This window comes from Chlorocebus sabaeus, chromosome 4 (assembly GCF_047675955.1).
Source record: "Chlorocebus sabaeus isolate Y175 chromosome 4, mChlSab1.0.hap1, whole genome shotgun sequence".
NCBI lineage: Eukaryota > Metazoa > Chordata > Mammalia > Primates > Cercopithecidae > Chlorocebus > Chlorocebus sabaeus.
In genome coordinates, this window is record NC_132907.1 from 56,580,175 (window position 1) to 56,598,619 (window position 18,445).

At 42.9% G+C, this 18,445-nt stretch overlaps 1 protein-coding gene across 2 annotated transcripts in view; it reads right to left on the bottom strand.

The window, feature by feature from the left end:
- EGFLAM (EGF like, fibronectin type III and laminin G domains) overlaps positions 1 to 18,445 on the bottom strand; it is a 199,709-nt gene that overhangs the window by 108,257 nt on the left and 73,007 nt on the right. For both annotated transcript variants that reach the window (XM_007961426.3, XM_007961430.3), the window contains exons 2-3: positions 12,270 to 12,379; positions 11,118 to 11,201 (exon numbers count right to left, since the gene is read on the bottom strand). In XM_007961426.3, coding sequence (XP_007959617.3) covers positions 11,118 to 11,201; positions 12,270 to 12,379 — 194 coding nt within the window. The remainder of the gene's footprint in view (positions 1 to 11,117; positions 11,202 to 12,269; positions 12,380 to 18,445) is intronic.

An 18,445-nucleotide genomic window follows, 5' to 3' on the forward strand; every position in this document is an offset into this window, starting at 1 on the left:
ATTTCAGATGCTCAGGGAATAGCTGCAGCTGCACACTGAGGTCTTGATTTGTACCTAGAAAGTAGGGACTGGAATTTCAGTTCTCAAATTTTAAACAGCATTAGAACTACCAGGAAGACTTTCTTAAAAGTGTGTCTGTGTGTGTGTGTGTGTGTGTGTGCCTGTACTTCCCCTGCACAAAGGGCCCCAAGCAGGAAGCCCCAGCCAAAGAGGGCTTTCTCCACCTTGAGCTTTGGCAAAAGTGGTGTGTCCCCAAAGCTACAGGGCTACATAGTAATTGCGAGATTGGTGGGAAGCAGCAGCCCATTGTAGTGGAAAGGCATTGTCATTGTAGTCAACCAGCCCTGGGCTTGAATCCTGATTCTGCCACTTATTACTAGCTGTGTCCTTGATATTAAATTCATTATGCCTCCCTTTCTTTTTCAGTAAAATAAGCGTGACATATAACCATCTTGCATGATGGTAACATTTGAGATACTGTGTGTAAAGTAGCCAGTATGGAAGATGTGCTCAGGAAATGAGTGGTCATGACTATTGTCTTGGGCATGTGGGAACCTTCCTCTTCTCTGCTTACCTAGGCTCCCGAACTACTCCAAAGGCCAAGCTCTCCCTTTGACACCTTCCCTGACCATGCAGGCCTGGTGATCTCACCCTACTGAAAATTGTGCCACTACTTTAACACATTTACAATGTATTTATTTAAAACTATTACTATTTCTTCTACGGGATTATAAGCAACTTGAGAGCAGGGACCATGTCTTATAATTTCTTCACAACCTCTTTTGCAGATGTTTGAACATTCATTGTTGCTAAGAAGAATTAAGGGCATCCCTATGATTTTTTAAAGCATTCAACAAATAATTATTGAATACTTAATACAGTAGTTCTTAAACCCTGATTACACATTAGAATCACTCGTTGATCTAAACGACTGATGCCTGAACTCCACTCCAGACCACTTAAATCAGAATCTACAGGTGACAGAACCAGGCATCTATTTGTTTAAAGCCCTCCAGGTGATTCTAATGTGCAGCTGTTCTGTTCTAGGGCTTGGCTCACCTCTCAGGCCCTGAACTGCCCCATCTGTTCCCCCTCCTCTCATTGTCCTGATCCCCCTAGATCCAGTATCTACCAGATCCTTCTGTATTTACTATGCTCAAGACCCTCACACCTTAAAAACAGTAATTCCCTACCACATCTGCACCCCTAGCTCCTCTCCTCAGAGGCAACCTCCTTAGAGTTCTCTTTGTTGCCTCACCTCCTATTTACTCCTGAACTTACGCCCACCTGGCCACTCTCACTACAAACCTATTGAGATGTTCTTACCAAGATACCGTAACAACTCTGTAGTGAATCCAGTGGGTGCATCTCAGTCTTTAATGACTCGTTGCAGCTTTCAACACCATTGTCCACCCTTGCTTCTTCAATCTCTTGGCTCCGTTGGAAATCATGACTCTGCTCCTCTGTGGTCACCTTCTACTTCTCGTGTTACTCATTTCCAATACCCTCCATCCACCCCGCTTTCTCTGCTACCTGTAAGGATTGGCCTTTCCCAGGATTTCACCCTGTCACCATCTTCTCTTCTCCCTCATAGTCTTGCTTAGGTACGCTCCTCTCCCATTCTGTTAGCTTCTGGCACCACCTTCAGGGTGACATCTCCCAACTCTGCACCTCTAGCTCTGGCCTGCCTCCTGGTCTCCAGGCATGGAGTGCCTCTTGAACATCTCTACCCAGAGACTACCAAGCAACCCAAGTGTAACACAACCAAAGCTCGACTAATCATTCCTCCTCCTATGCCAAAACCAAACCAAAACATAGCTTCACTGCTTGCCTTCTCTCTCTCTCTCTCTCTCATTACCCAAGGCCAGAATTCCTGATGCTTTCCTCTATGAGTTCACCCTACACCCCTCACCACCATCTAATCAGTTACCCATGCAGCAGATTCCACCTCTTTCATATCACTTGAATGTGTTTCTGAATTTCATTCTTAGAGCCCTTGAAGACCAAGTCCTCATAAATATGACAATGGGCTCTGATTCCCCTGCCACCAGTGCTGCCCTGCCTGTACCTCCAGTCTGGACTCCACAGTGCTATGCTAGTTATCTTTCTAAATCCGCAATCTGATCACATACTTCACACTTTAAAACTCCTCAGAAGAGTATGTTAGTGTCCCCCTGTTTATCCTTCCAGCATCATCCCGTACCATGTTCCCTCCTTACATTCTACATTCCAGTCATACTTAAGAACTTGGCAGGGCTCAAATTTATGCCATTCAATGCCTCTGGGCCTTTGAACCTGCTGCTCCCTCTACATGAAATGTCCTTCTCCCTACTCCTGCCTGGCTCACCCCTACTCATTCTTCATGACTCAGATCAGCTGAGACATTACCTCATTTCTCTGGCCCCGCCCCAGTCTGGTTAGGTGCCCCTTCTCTAGGCTGCCCTGGCGTCCTTGGTGCACCTCAATCTGAGCAACGCTCACCTTGTATTTTAATTATCAGTTGATTTGTCACCTTGTCCCCACCCACTTGAAGCCAGTAAGCAAGTTCTTATTCCTCTGGCATCCCAAAGCTTAGCATAGTGTTACCAGGCATCTAGCAAATGCTCAAGCAATGCTTCTTGATGAATGAATAAATGAACTAATGAATGATGAAAGAAAGAAATCAAGCCAAGATGTCTCATGTAAACAGATGACCTCATCAAGAAGCCAGCTGATACTATGGACGCTGCATCTTGACTCACAGCATCAGTACCCCTGCCCCAGGCCCTGGATTAGCACCTCCTGGGACAGGACTGACTCTCCTGCCCACCTCCTTCCAGCCACCCCACCATGTCTTTCAGACCTGCTCCCTTGTCCCATTTCCACCTCGGTGCCTGAGTTCCGGCCCCTTTGACTCCTTGCCTGGGTCTTCAGTCTGTCCCACCCTCCCTCCCTCCCTCCCATCTCCACTCTATCCTACATGTGGCTTCACAAGGGGCCTCTGCTGCACATGTGGACCTGCCTTCAGATCCCCTCTCCGGCTCTACTTCCTCGCATCTGTGCTCCTGAGCTTCACCTTCTGTCTCCAGGTTTCACGTCAAGTTTGGTGGTTAAGAGACTGGAGGCAGCAGGTGGATCCAACCCTCTATTCTCACTCCTCTCCCGACTAACGCTCCAGGCTTTCCTCATGGAAGCAGAAACACTTTTGAACCAACACAGCACTCTTCCAGGCTTCTGCTTTAGGGTCCTTTACTCCTGGGAAGTCATGATGCTGGATGAAGTGTGGGTGGTGATGTGGATCCAGAGAGTATTGTAGATATCGCTCAATACCAAGCACAGCTACCATTAACTACCAGTGACGGGTGTTTTCTCTGTTTCAGGAACAAAGGGAAAGAAGGCTATGTGTAGCCTTATTTAATTCTTCCTTCAGTTCCGTGAGGTAGGTATCACTCTTATTTTCATTTACAGAGGAGAAAACCTAAGCCCTGAAAAGTTCACAATTTGCTCAAGATTTAGTCAGTGGCAAAATAGGGATTTGAGCCCTTCTCCATTTGACACCAATGCCCAAGTTCTAATTGGCCAGCACATGTACAAAAAATATTAAATAATATTTAAATCAACAACAAACAATACTTACCATAATCAGAGAAAACTAGATTATGACTACTTTATGACCACGGAAGTTAATGTATCAGAAATTTAAATGTTACCACTGAAAACCAAGCAAAATCCTATTTGTAGTTCCATATATAGATTAAAAAATACTGGAACTCTTCATTGGATATGGAAGATTAGTGCTACCTTCAGCTTGGGTGCATTCTGAGGAGTAGAGGGTGACCTTCCCAGAAGCCAGCTGTTTCCCGTCTGTCTCTTTTTCTGCACTGACACTCCGGAAAGTGGCATAATAGTGAAAATCAAGGGGACTGAGCAGTAAGGGCCACAGAAACATGTTGAATTCAGCGATTTCACTGTCACTTCCTCCCCTGACATCTCTCCTCTCAAATGGAATCCTCAATGTATTGTAACTTGTAACAATCTTTGCAATTTGTAGTAAAATACCACACACCATAAATCTTTGTATTTCTGTCCTTAAAGGTCTTACCATTACCACTTCAGGCTTGCATCAAACTAGGGCAGATGCTGAACATGCTCTTTTCAAAGTACAGAAACAGTCTTTTGCTTTGTTTCACTGCCTTGTGGAAGTCTGAAGACAAGTCAAGATGTTTATCTCTCCTGAACTTCATTTCTCCACAAGTTAGTGAGAAACAGAGTGGGGGAAATTGCTTTCCTGGAGTAGAGGCCAGAGTGACCTCAACAGTCTCCCACAGGCCCTTCCCCCACCATTTTTGGGGTGAAGCTGAGTGCTTTGCTGCAAAATACCCCCAATTTTGTGTTTGCCTAGTTCTTTCTGAAATGCAAAACCCCTTTGTCTGCTCAACACCGCTGTTGAGTGGCTTCATGCGAGCAGTGAATTCACATCTATAGAAGAGAAAAGCAAGGCTGGTCACTGAGCCCAGTGAGAAAGCTCGGGCGACTTTCAGGACTCTTGCCTTCTTCACAGATTGCTAGAACAACAAACTTTCATCTTACAATTGGTATCATCATTATAGTTTTCATTTATATAGCATTTTGGAATTTATAAAATCTCTGTACACCATTATTTCCTTTAATCTTCACAACAACTCTAAGAGATCAGTCCTATTGTCTCCATTTTGCAGACAATGAGACTGGATTCAGAGAGTTTATATAACTGCGGGCAACCGTGGGTCTGATTTCCCTCATGAAACTTTACATAGTTCTAATCACCTGACTCGTAGACACAGCATCACTAACTAGTTCTGAAACGGGCACCTGGTTTTTCCCGCGTTCAACCGCCTTTTCCATTCCCTCCATTCATGGTCTGTCACCTGGATGACTCATCCCATTCTCTTCTTTCTCATGATAGAATCCCCGTATTTCAGTTGGGCCACTCAAAGACTACATTCTCAGCCTCCTTTCTCTCCAGGTGTGGCTCTATGGCTAGATTCTGTCCAATAAGTTGTGAGTGAGAATGCTGATGCCAACTTTTGAGATCTTCCTTAAAAGGAAGGAGTGTGTTTCCCTTCCTCTTTTCCTTATCTATTGGTCAGAGTGTGGATGTGGCAGCGTAAGCCATTCCGGACCATGGGCGGGAGGGCACAAGTGGTTGGCAGAACAATGAGTTGGAAGGAGCCTGGCTCTCTGATCAAGTGAAGCCACCAGAAGGTGACATCCAGACAGTTCCATGGGGGGGAATGTAATGCACATCTCATTAGAAACACTTAATTTGAGTTTCTGGCCTGCTAGACTTATATCTATCTAATACATGACCCAATATACAAAACCAACCTGGGTTACCATGTAAGAAGAGCCCAAGAAAAGATGAGACTCTTCTTTTTTTTTTTTTGAGACAGAGTTTCACTCTTGTTGCCCAGGCTGGAGTGCAATGATGCGATCCCAGCTCACTGCAACTGCCTCCTAGGTTCAAGTGATTCTCTTACCTCAGCCTCCTGAGTAGCTGGGATTACAAGCATGCATCACGATGCCCGGCTAATTTTTGTATTTTTAGTAGAGATGGGGTTTCACCATGTTGGCCAGGCTGGTCTCAAACTCCTGGCTTCAAGTGATCTGCCCACCTCGGCCTCCCAAAGTGCTGGGATTAGAGGCATGAGCTACCGCACCCAGCAAGGCTATTCTTTACTACATACTTTTCACTCTGCATTGACAAAATCATGTTGAATTGTTCTGAACTGAAGTCTCTGACTCTGATTTCAGACCTCGCCTTTACCTCCTTACATGCTGCTGTTCTTTCTCCTCCTACTGCCTGAAATACAGATCATTTGGCTTCAGAAATAAGGCTAGAGGCTGTCCTATTCATTAGTTCAGAAGAGCACAGTTGAGAGGAGACATGAATTGAGTAGAGAACTGGACTGGGAGCCAGGGGACCCAGGTTCTGCTGCTAACCTAGCTGTGTGGTCTTGGGGATGCCACTTAGCTTCTCTGGGCCAAAGATTCAACACTGAAAGTCTATGATTCTTCTAAAACAACCTTCATTAATAGCTAGTAAACTTGCATTCAACCTCACAGTTGACCCTACAAGTCAAGGCTAGGCCTCAGTAGCCTTAGTGGGAGTTGGGACCACCTAGCATCGTCCAGTGGAAGGCACCAGAGAAAGAGAAAAGTGCTATCTTCCAAGCATCCTTCCTCCAATGTGCTGAGGATGGCTGTGCAGAGCAGGGTGGAGGAAGGAGTTGTAGGGATTTCTATTCTCTGGGTGGTCACAGGAAGTTATTTTCCAGAGCTTTGCTGCAGGGGCAGCATTAGCTTTGGAGGCTGGACAAATCTTCCTTATGTGGATCCATCCTATGTACTGCAGGAAGGTTAGCATCCCTGATGCTTGTCCACCAAAATGCCCAGGAGGGGACAAAGGCACCCCCAGCCGAGAATCATTGCTAGGCTAGTCCATCCCTTCTTCTTCTTTTTTTTTTTTTTTTGTTTTGAGATGGAGTTTCACTCTTGTTGCCCAGGTTGGAGTGCAATCACGCGATCTCGACTCACTGCAACCTCCGCCTCCAGGGTTCAAGTGATTCTCCTGCCTCAGACTCCCAAGTAGCTGGGATTACAGGTGCCTACTACCACACCCAGCTCATTTTTTTTTTTTTTGTATTTTTAGTACAGATGGGGTTTCACTATGTTGGCCAGGCTGGTCTCGAACTCCTGATCCACCCATCTCGGCCTCCTAAAGTGCTGGGATTACAGGCGTGAGGCACTGCGCCCGGCCCCATCCCTTCATTTTACAGTTGAAGAGAAATTCAGAAGAGCTCAGTGACTTCACCTCAGGTCACCCTTGCTCTGATGAGAGAGCAGGAACAGGTCTTCTGATTCCTGGTTAAGTTCTCTCTCTCTAAGTTCTGGGTCAACCAGTGGACTCTAAAGCAGGGTGGAGGTGCATCCCCAGGGACAGCAAGACAACCCACTGAGATGCCAGAAGAAAACACAAGAACTCTCTATTTCTGTTTTATCTCCTCCTTTAAAATTCTGTGAGATTTTATAATGTACATAATATATTAGTAGAGTAGCATATGTATAATTTATAAATACATAAATATACATATATTGGTGCATGTTCAAATATTTTTAACTGATGGTATGCATGATCAAAAAGTGTAAAGACCACCACCCTAAACATGCTTATCTATTTCTAACTCTAAAAAATTTGCCAAATTGCCCTGATTTGTTTTACTATGTTGTTTTCCAGGAGGAAACCTGGAGGGTATTATTTTAAGAAAAAGATAAGGTGGGCTTGAAATGCTGCCAAATTGGAAGCTTCTAGAAGGCAGATTATCAAACAATGCAGCCCAACTCCACATTATCAGCCAGGGTATTTTGGTCATTTTATCAGTTAAATCAGATTAACCATTTGTCAACCCACTCCGCACTTTGGTATTCAATCCAGAAAACCAAATCGGTCCTATCTTACCGAAAACACAATCTGGAATTGTCAGAGGAAATAAGGGAGTGAGAAAAGAGGAGGTAAAAGGAGCGGGAGCTACCTCCAGAGAGGTGCTCACTAGTTAAATATTTTCTCTCCTTTTCAATCTGTTTCACCTACTCTTGAACCAGAGCTTAAATTACTTCAACCTTCAGAGAGATTCCCCTTAACCCTACCCTGCTGTGTGAGATGAAGAAGTACATGCAAAGATAAAAGTGGCTTCCTCTAAACGATTAAAAATTCACCTTGTAGATTCAGCTGTCTGTGCTTACACTAGAACTAGGCACTCTCCACTGAGCATTAATCAGCAAGAGGGAGATGCAGGAAAATCAACATTTTGATGAAAAGAGATCCCCTGAATCCTGGGTTGGGACAGGTGTTTAAATTTTCTAAAACATGCTTACAGAAATTGCCTGATGATCAGGTTGTCCCTGGAGAGGGGACAACACAGAGGCAACTTGAAGAGTAAAAACAAAAAACTTGCATGAATAAAACAAATCTGTACAGCACCTGCCCCTTTGGCCATGCACAGCCAAGGGCAGCAAACACACATCTTTGCAGTATGAATCATACTGACAACTTACTAAGCTCTCATTCTGTGCCAGGCATCGTGCTGAAGGTTCTACAATCATGACCTTATAACTCACATCTTTATCTATAGAATGATATGATATAATAACTCACATCTTTATCTACAGAATGATATGATATAGTACAGAGTTCCTAAAACTTTCTCTGTTCTTGCCACCCTTAGTGTGTCAGTAATATTTATAGCATCTCAATGCCAAAAGAAATGCCCATTTATTAAGTAGTTATATCCAAACAACTTGGTAATAATAGTTGATATGGTTTGGCTCTATATCTCCACCCAAATCTCACCTTGAATTGTAATAATCCCCATGTGTCAAGGGTGGGACCAGTTGGAGGTAACTGAATCACAGAAGTGGCTTATCCCATGTGGTTCTCGTGATAGTGAGTGAGTTCTCACAAAAGCTGATGATTTTATAAGGGGCTTCCCCCTTCACTCAGCACTCATTCCCTCTCCTGCCGCCCTGTGAAGAGGTGCCTTCCGCCATGATTGTACGTCTCCTGAGGCCTCCCCAGCTACGCAGAACTGTGAGTCATTTAAACCTCTTTTCTTTATAAATTACCCAGTGTCAAGTGCCTTTATTAGCAGCGTGAGAATGGACTAATACAGTAATTCACACAGATGTTGCTATTTTCCTAAAAAATGTTAAATATTCTACTGTGCCCCTGTGAGCCTGCTGCAGAGCCCTGGAGCACCCTGGCACACAGTTTGGGAACCACGGACACACTATGATATAGATATTTTTGGGATCCCTGTTATGTCAATGAGGAAACTGAGACCTATAAGGTTAAGCAGCTGTTTTGTTGAAATGCAGAAATCTGAACACAAGTCCATCAGAATCCAGGACACATTCTGCTATATCAGACTCCTCCCACTCCCTTGCTGAATCACTGCCTTTATGTGTAGTCATGATTTCCTCTTTTCATTTTGTTTATTCTGCAACTCTCCCCACCCCCAACCCTCCCTACCCCCAAACACACACACACACACACACACACACACACACACACAGAGAACGAGAGAGAGAGAGAGGCATGTGTGGACACATTCATGCTCATTCATTCCCTGGGCTCAAACCATTCCAACTGGGATGTCCCTCCCTTGAGTCTGCTTTTCCAGAAAGTTCCTGCTTCAGTCCTCAGTCCCAACTTTCACCTCTTGACCACTTGTTCCCACACTCACCTCTCCCTCTTCAAACCTTGTCTACTAAGCAGCATGTTAATAACGACATCTGATCTTACGTTGCTCCCTAATTGTTTTATCTGTGTGGATGTGGTTTTCAGAAGACTGAAAGCTGCCCCCAAACACAGACTGTGTGTTGTCTTATGTTGGGCATAGAGTAGCCCCTATGCAAGTTTGTCAAAATTGGCAAGATGATCAAATGCAGAATTTGATAGTGTACTCTAACGCCTAGATACTGATAATGGAGAGAATGTATTTAACATATAAGTCATCGGGAATGATAACTACCACCCACGTGGCTTTTATTTGGTCCTCACAAGAGAATAATTATTACACCTCTATCACGGAAAAAAAGTTGAGGTTTAGACAGTTTAAGAGACTCTGACCAACACTACCCAACCTGTAAATGGAAGAAACAGGCCTAAAAGTCCAGAGTGCTGGTCTCCCTCCCAGCCCTGTTTTAGGTTTATACAGCAGTGACCTTCAGAGAGATGCCAATTTTCAGCCCAGGTTCTGTGATGGGCAGGATATCAATTTCAGAGGCACTGCCTAGACTCAAAGGCATGTGTCACTCTTGATACCTGAACTGGGTTCCAGGTCAAGCACTGAGCCCTGCAGGACACCAGGCTGGGGTGGCTGGGGATACTACTAGGGACAATCAGGCGTCTTGGTGAGGTCAATGAACTTACTGAAAGTTCCAACCCATCTCCCTCTCTTCAGACAGGGTAAACTATAGAGGCTGAGGTTGACGGCATCTGCGGCCAATGCTGGATGCTTAAGCAAAAGTCTATTTTGAGCTTAAATGCATGTCGTACAAAAAAAAAAAAAAGCAAGCTGGAAATGTGCATCTATTCCTTCTGAGTCATGAGAGCTTTGGTAGAACCAGCAAGGGCAGGGGCTCAGAGGTCAGTCAGCTCTGAGTTTACAGTTGATGCTGTTACTCACTAATGTATGATTTGAGGAAAGTTACTTCACCTCTCCGAGTCTCAGCGTCCTTGTCCATAAAATGAGGTCATAGGATAGTTGTGAAGAGTAAGTGGCAAAGCAAATGTAAAGCAAAGGGTGGTGGCTGCCAGGTAACAGATGCTCAATAAGTGATAGTTCGTTATCATGGATGACAAACAGGTCTCTCTGAGGCGCTGCCGCCAGAAGGCACGGATCAAACAGGAGCTAGCACCACCACCACCGTTATAATAGTGTTATGAGCACTGGTGCTAACTCCTTGTAGAGCAATTCCAAAGGCTCTAGCCTGAGGTTGTGGCAGAATGAGGAAGGGGAGTGAAAGAAAAGAAAATACAAGATGCCTAAGGCCAAAAATTCACTCAAGAGACCTTGACGAGAAACAGAAAAGAAAATAGATGAGGACCCAACAATTGGCCAGTGGAAGGACGGGGTGCTGGGCTTGAAAAAAAAATAAACAACTTGGACCATTTAAATATACATTTCAAATTACATCCTCTTCTTCTGCATTGTGTCTTCAGGCAGCTGGGAAGATACAAATGCGTCATATTTATGTATAAAGCTTTTATTGGGATTAAAAAAAAAACAGAACTGAACTTTATGAAGAAAAGAAGGGGAAAAACCAGCTGTAAGGTGGCAGTTTTCTTGCATGATAAAATAGGGTTGAGTCCAGGATGGAAGCATTTACGCCAGGACCCTTTCGTCAGATGCCTGTTTTCCAGAGATGTAGATGGCATGGTTCAGAGGAAATGTACATGGATGACATTGGGAAATCCTAACGGACTATTAGAAGCATTAGTTATTATTACATGTACAGTAGCACACACACCAAATCAGCAAGCCACCCGAATAGCGCCCACGTGCTTTTGAGGGGGCTGCCAGGATGGAGAAACTCACCGTGGTCGGGATGTCCCGGCTGAGAGGCACGCTGTGCGACTGCTCCTGCAGGGATTTATCTGCGCCAACCTCAGAGTAAAAGACCTTGAAAAGATGCAGACACCCTGGTGAGAGCAGAGCCCGTGCTTGTGTAAGATCAAAGGTTGTAATTGCACTCACAGTGGCAGCAGGCTCTGAGGTGCGTCGCCTAACGTCACGTGCACTAGTTCTGCGGGAACACACATCAGACCTACTTGGATTGGGTAGGGGGTGTTGCAAACTCAGAAGCCTGCGGAGTCCAGGAGGAAGACACATATCAATGAAGTGAGATGCAGAGGTCTGGACGTGGCTCGTGTTATTTTTCCCAAAATGCATGAGCCGCCCAGGTAATCTTTCATTTTCTCACTTTCGATAAGACATGAGTCCAGAGATATATTCCTCTACTTTTAGAAAACAATAGGACGAGGGCCATTATCAATGGCTACTGTCCCTCGGTGAAATGGAGACAGCAGCAGGTGGTGGGATTGGGGTGTTACTGAGGTCTTACAGCTCATCTAAAATGAGCAGCTCAGTTCCAGCAGGTGGATAGGAATGTGGACCCAGTGTGGCCAGCTCTCCCCATATCCCAGAGAGTTCACAATTCCAAACATTTATACGAAATGTCTTGACTTCTCAAAGTTGACTCATTTCTAAAAATACTATTCAAAGAAAACATTTTGGTGAAAAGATATCAGCCCAATTTGCAGCCTCTGATAGGTAAGAATGCATTCTCTGCTGCTTCCTCCATCTTGCCTACCCACCTTCTTACTTTACGTTATTTTGTACTTATTGACAACATTCCACAGTGATTTCCTCTTTCCCATGTTCATACTTTATTCTCCAGATTTGACTATAGGCAATTGAATAGCAACAACCACATCCTTTTAGTTTATATTTTCCCACAGCTGAACAGAGAAAGGACTGGATAGATCCTAAGTGAGTAATGCAGATGTGATGTGACATTCAGGGCATTTACAAATATCCTTCAAAGGGGGACATCTCTTCTAGCTTTATGGAGGGAGAATGGGGCAGTTACTGATATGGAAGGACAGATATCTAGAAAAAGCAAGGATGAGAAAGACATACAATCACACAACACACCCACTGAGGAAACTCCCGTGCCCGTGGACTCACAGTGTACCCAAGGATGGTGCTCCCAGGATGCCTTGGCATTTTCCACTGGATGCTGAAAGCCGTACAGTTCAATGCGCCCAGCTTGATGTCAAGAGGAGCCCCTACCTTGCCTGCCCCCAAACAAAAGAGATTGTGTTAGAAGCTCCACACATCCCACCTTGAGTATACTTACACAAGATTTAAGAGTGCGTTCTCTGATAGATGAAAAGCCTACTTAAAGATAGTTCCAGAAATGCAGTCAATTTCTGATACACCACACCTATCTCAGCTGACCTCACTCACTTTGCTATCCCCTCCCAACCTGGCATCAGTAGATAAATCAGTCCAGCTATTGCCCTTATTCTCTCAGGTAACTTCTAATAGGTCAGGGACCAGCAAAGGGAGATTCAGGGTAGCATAGACCACAAATACTTCCGACTTGACTCTAAAAGTTTAAAATGTATTAAAGTAAGATGACAGGCACATTTGTATTTACTCAATCGCATATATGTTGTATGTATACATTATATAGATGTGTTCGCTTATATAGCTAGGATATTCCTATTGTGGGACATTTCAAAACTATAGTTATGTATAAAATGAAGTTTAAAAATTTCAAATGCTTTACTATTTATCTTAAGTAACTTCATAGTGATAGATGATAAGATTTATAATTATAAAATAATATATACAGGTTGCCACAATTTAGAAAACATAAAACATTATATCTAATTCTAACGTTCAGAAATGAGTCTTGACAGCATTGTGGTCTATCTCCTGTTGGTCACGTGCAATTTAAAAAAACTGTTTGTGTGTGTGCGCGTGTGTCTGTGCTTCTATACAGTTGACATCCCTTATCTGAAATTTCAGATTTTTTTGGATTTTGGAATATTTGCAATATACTTAACTGTTGAGCATCTCAAATTCAAAATGCTCCAATGGGCAGTTCCCTTGAGCATCATACTAGTGCTCAAAAAGTTGGATTCTGGAGCAGTTAGGGTTTCAGATTTTTGGATTTGGGATGCTCAACTTTGTGTGTGTGTGTGTAACTTTTTTTTTTTTTTTTTTTTTTTTTTGAGACAGAGTCCCACTCTGTTGTCCAGGCTGGAGTACAGTGGCGTGATCTCGGCTCACTGCAAGCTCTGCCTCCCGAGTTCATGCCATTCTCCTGTCTCAGCCTCCTGAGTAGCTGGGACTACAGGCGCCCGCCACCACACCTGGCTATTTTTTTGTATTTTTTAGTAGAGACGGGGTTTCACTGTGTTAGCCAGGATGGTCTCGATCTCCTGACCTCGTGATCCGCCCGCCTTGGTCTCCCAAAGTGGGAGGATTACAGGCATGAGCCACCACACCCGGCCATATGTATGTAATTTTTAAATTGTTCTATTATGTATAGTGATTATGTATATATATACATGTTAATAATTTTAAGTCTTATTTGACTTAGTATATATATAGTACAAACAGCATATTTACAATCATTAAAATCATTATTTTTAATGGCTGTAAATTTTTCCATATAACACATGTGCCATAATAAACAGCATTTGTCATCCCACAATTATTAGGCAATTTATTCCCATTATTTTGCTGTCTTAAATAATGCTCCATAAAGGCAGGGACCAGGTCTATGTTGTTCAGAGTACAGAAACTAGTCATGGCAAAAGCAAAATAAACATTCCTTAAGTGAATGAACATTCTGCAACTTGATTTTCCACTTACTAATATGTACTGGTGAGCTTTCTTTTTAACTATTGCATGTAATTCTCCAGCTTATCCTTTGCAACTCACAGAGATCTAATGTATCTATTTAAAGGACTGCTGCTAGGGCTTGTCATCAATGTTCTTAATAACAGAAACCAAAGTTTTTCTAATGGATTGAGAAATAGAAGCCCAGCGCTGTCAGCAGGAACCATGAGGCCAAAAGTCAGCTCCCCTCTGCCCCATATACACCTACAATTGTCACCACTCAGAGATTTAATTCTTAACGATCTCTCTCACTCTGCCATTAAATGTGTTCACGATAATGTCTCATCTGATTGGCTAGACTTAGGCCACGTGGGTTCCTCTTGACTCAACCAAGCGGCAGGAAGGAGTAGTCCTTTCTGGTTTCTAAACTGGGAAATGACAGGATGAGACCAGTTCTGGGAATTGTTCTTCCACCAAGCCCATCCACAGCAAAGAAGGAACCCCGCAGGAGAATAGAATCATAGAAAGGAGTAGTGGGAAGTTGGATGGCCGAAACTCTGCTTTTCAGAGCATGCGTGTACATTAACTATTACTCCATTGATTGACATTGCAGTTATTTTCAAAATATCGCTGGTAAAAATAATGCTGAAAAGAACATCTATGTATGTGCCTTTTTGCGCACATGTGCCAGTGTTTCTAGGATGGATACCTGTAAAATTTATCGAGTATATACATTTTCATTTTTACTACTAATGACTTATTGCTCTCTCCAAAAGAGTAAATGAATAAATCTTTAGGTGCATTCAATTATTTATTTGGGTAAATTCAGAGCTCTTGTGTCTAAGATGGTATCTCGACCTTGACACTGTTGACATTTGGGGCTGCCTAGTTTTTGTGGGGGCTGCCCTTTTGAATTATAGGATGTTGAGCAGCATCCCTGGTCTCTACCCACTAAATGACAGTAGTACTCCCCAACCCATTGTGAAAACTAATAGCATCTCCACACATTACCAAATGTTCCCTAGGGGGCAAAACTGCTCCCAGTTGAGAACCACTGATTTAAGGGAATGAATATTTTAAAGATTTCTAATAAATATTATCAAACTTACATTTAGAAAATTAACCAATTTAGAAGTTTATAGCGGGGTATGAGATGTATAAGTAACAGTGTAAAGTTACACAGCCCCACCAGGTCTTACTACTACCACTTTTTAAATAATTTTTGCTCAGAGAATGAAAACATTTTTTTAAAAAGCCTCAGACTAGGAGAAAATATTTGCAAAAGAAATATCTGATAAAGGTCTGTTATCCAAAATATGCAAATGCTATAGAGAAACATTTGTGTCCTTCTAAAATTCATATGTTAAACTCTAATTCCCAATGTAATCATATTTGTAGATGTGGCCTTTGGGAGGTGATTAGGTCATGAGGGTAGAGCCCTCATGAACAGGACTAGTTCCCTTATAAAAGATACCCTAGAGAGCTCCCCCTCCCCTTCTGCTATGTGAAGACACAGCAAGAACACAACTGTCTATGGGCCAGGAAGTGAGCCTTCACCAGACACCACATCTGTTGGTGCCTTGGTCTTAGACTTGTCTGCCTCCAGAACTGTGAAAAATAGGTTTCTGTTGTTTATAAGCCACCCAATCTATAGTATTTTGATATAGCAAGCCGAACAAACTAAGATAACACAGAACTCTTAAAACTCAACAGGCCGGGCGTGGTGGCTCATGCCTGTAATCCCAGCACTTTGGGAGGTCAAGGCAGGTGGATCACCTGAGGTCAGGAGTTCGAGACTAGCCTGGCCAACATGGCAAAACCCCATCTCTACTAAAGATACAAAAATTAGCTGGCTGTGGTGGCAGGAGCCTGTAATCCCAGCTACTTGGGAGGCTGAGGCAGGAGAATCGCTTGAACCCAGAAGGCAGAGGTTGCAATGAGACAAGATCGTGCCACTGCACTCCAGCCTGGGCAACAAGAGCAAAACTGCATCTCAAAAAAAAAAAAAAGAAAAAAAACCAAAAAACTCAACAATAAAAATAAACAAATAACCTGAGTGAAAAATGGACCAAAAGATTTCATGACAGACACCAAAAGCAATCACAACAAAAGCAAAAACTGACAAATGGAATCTCATTAAACTTAAGAGCTTCTGCACAGCAAAATAAACTATCAGCAGAGTAAACAGACAATCTACAGAGTGGAAGAAAATATATGCAAACTGTTTTCCATAATGGTTGAACTAGTGTACAATCCCACCAACAGTGTAGAAGTGTTCCTATTTAAACAGTATGGCGATTCCTCAAGGATCTAGAACTAGATGTACCATATGACCCAACCATCCCATTACTGGGTATATACCCAAAGGATTATAAATCATGCTGCTATAAAGACACATGCACACGTATGTTCATTGCGGCACTATTCACAATAGCAAAGACTTGGAATCAACCCAAATGTCCATCAGTGACAGACTGGATTAAGAAAATGTGGCACATATACACCATGGAATACTATGCAGCCATAATAAAGGATGAGTTTGTGTCATTTGTAGGGACATGGATGCAGCTGGAAACCATCATTCTCAGCAAACTTTTGCAAGAACAGAAAACCAAACACCACATGTTCTCACTCATAGGTGGGAACTGAACAATGAGATCACTTGGACTCGGAAAGGGGAACATCACACACTGGGGCCTATCATGGGGAGGGGGGAGTGGGGAGGGATTGCATTGGGAGTTATACCTGATGTAAATGACGAGTTGATGGGTGCTGACGAGTTGATGGGTGCAGCACACCAACATGGCACAAGTATACATATGTAACAAACTTGCATGTTATGCACATGTACCCTAGAACTTAAAGTATAATAAAAAAAAAATGGCTTTTACCAAAAAGAAAAAAAAAAGAAAATATTGCAAACTATGAATCTGACAAAGGTCTAACATCCAGCATTTATAAGGAACTTAAACAAATTTACAAGAGAAAAATAACCCTATTAAAAAGTAGACAAAGGACATGAACACACACCTCAAAAGAAGACATACATGTGACCAACAAGCCTATGAAAAAGAGCTCAACACCACTGATCATTAGAAAAATGCAAATCAAAACTATAATGAGATACCATCTCACACCCAGTCAGAATGGCTATTATTAAAAAGTCAAAAAATAAAGATGCTTGCAAGATTGTGGAGAAAAGGGAACCCTTATACACTGTTGGTGAGAATATAAATTAGTTTAATCATTGTGAAAAGCAGTGTGGCAATTCCTCAAAGAGCTAAAAGCAGAACTACCATTCGACCCAGCAATCCCATTACGAGGTATACCCAGGGGAATATAAAGCATTCTACCATAAAGACACATGTATGTGAATGTTCACTGCAGCACTGTTTGCAATAGCAAAGACATAGAATCAGCCTAAATGCCCATCAGTGACAGACTAGGTAAAGAAAATGTGGTACATATACACCATGGAATATTATGCAGCCATAGAAAGAATGAGATCATGTCTTTTGTGGGAACATGAATGGAGCTGGAGGGTATCATCCTTAGCAAACTAATGCAGGAACAGAAAACCACTACCCTATGTTCTCACTTATAAGTGGGAGCTGAATAATAAGAACTTAGGAACACAAAGAAGGAAACAACAGACACTGGGATGTTGGAAACAGGCCCCCAAATCTGGCCATAAACTGGCCCCAAAACTGGCCATAAACAAAATCTCTTCAGCACATGTTCACAATGGCCATGATGCCCACGCTGAAGGTTGTAGGTTTACCGGAATGAGGGCAAGGAAGACCTGACCCATCCAGGGCAGAAAATCTCTTAAAGGTGTTCCTGAACCACAAACAATGGCATGAGCGATCTGTGCCTTAAGGATATGTTCCTGCTGCAGCTAACTAGCCAGAGCCCATCCCTTTATTTTGGCCCATCCCTTTGTTTCCTGTAAGGAATACTTTTAGTTAATCTATAATCTATAGAAATGATGCTTATTACTGGCTTGCTGTCAGTAAATATGTGGGTAAATCTCTGTTTGGGGCTGTCAGCTCTGAAGGCTGTGAGTCCCCTGATTTCCCACTCCACATGCTATACTTCTGTGTGTGTGTTTTTAATTCCTCTAGCACCGCTGGGTTAGGGTTTTCCTGACCGAGCTGGTCTCGGCACTGGGGTCTACTTGCTGGGGGAGAGTGGGTGGAGGGAGACAAGTAGAAAATATAACTTTTCTGGGTATTGGGCTTAATACCTGGGTGAGGTAATAATATGTACAACAAACCCCCATGGCACATATTTACCTATGTAACAAACCTTCACATGTACCCCAAACCTAAAATAAAAAATAAAAAAAAAGAAAACAAACAAAAGAAAAAGAAAAATGAACCAAGACTTTAACAGACACCTCACCAAAAAAGATACCATGATGGCAAGTAAGCATATAAAAACATGCTCCACATCATATGTCATCAGGGAAATGCAAATTATAACACCAATGAGATACCATTTCTGTA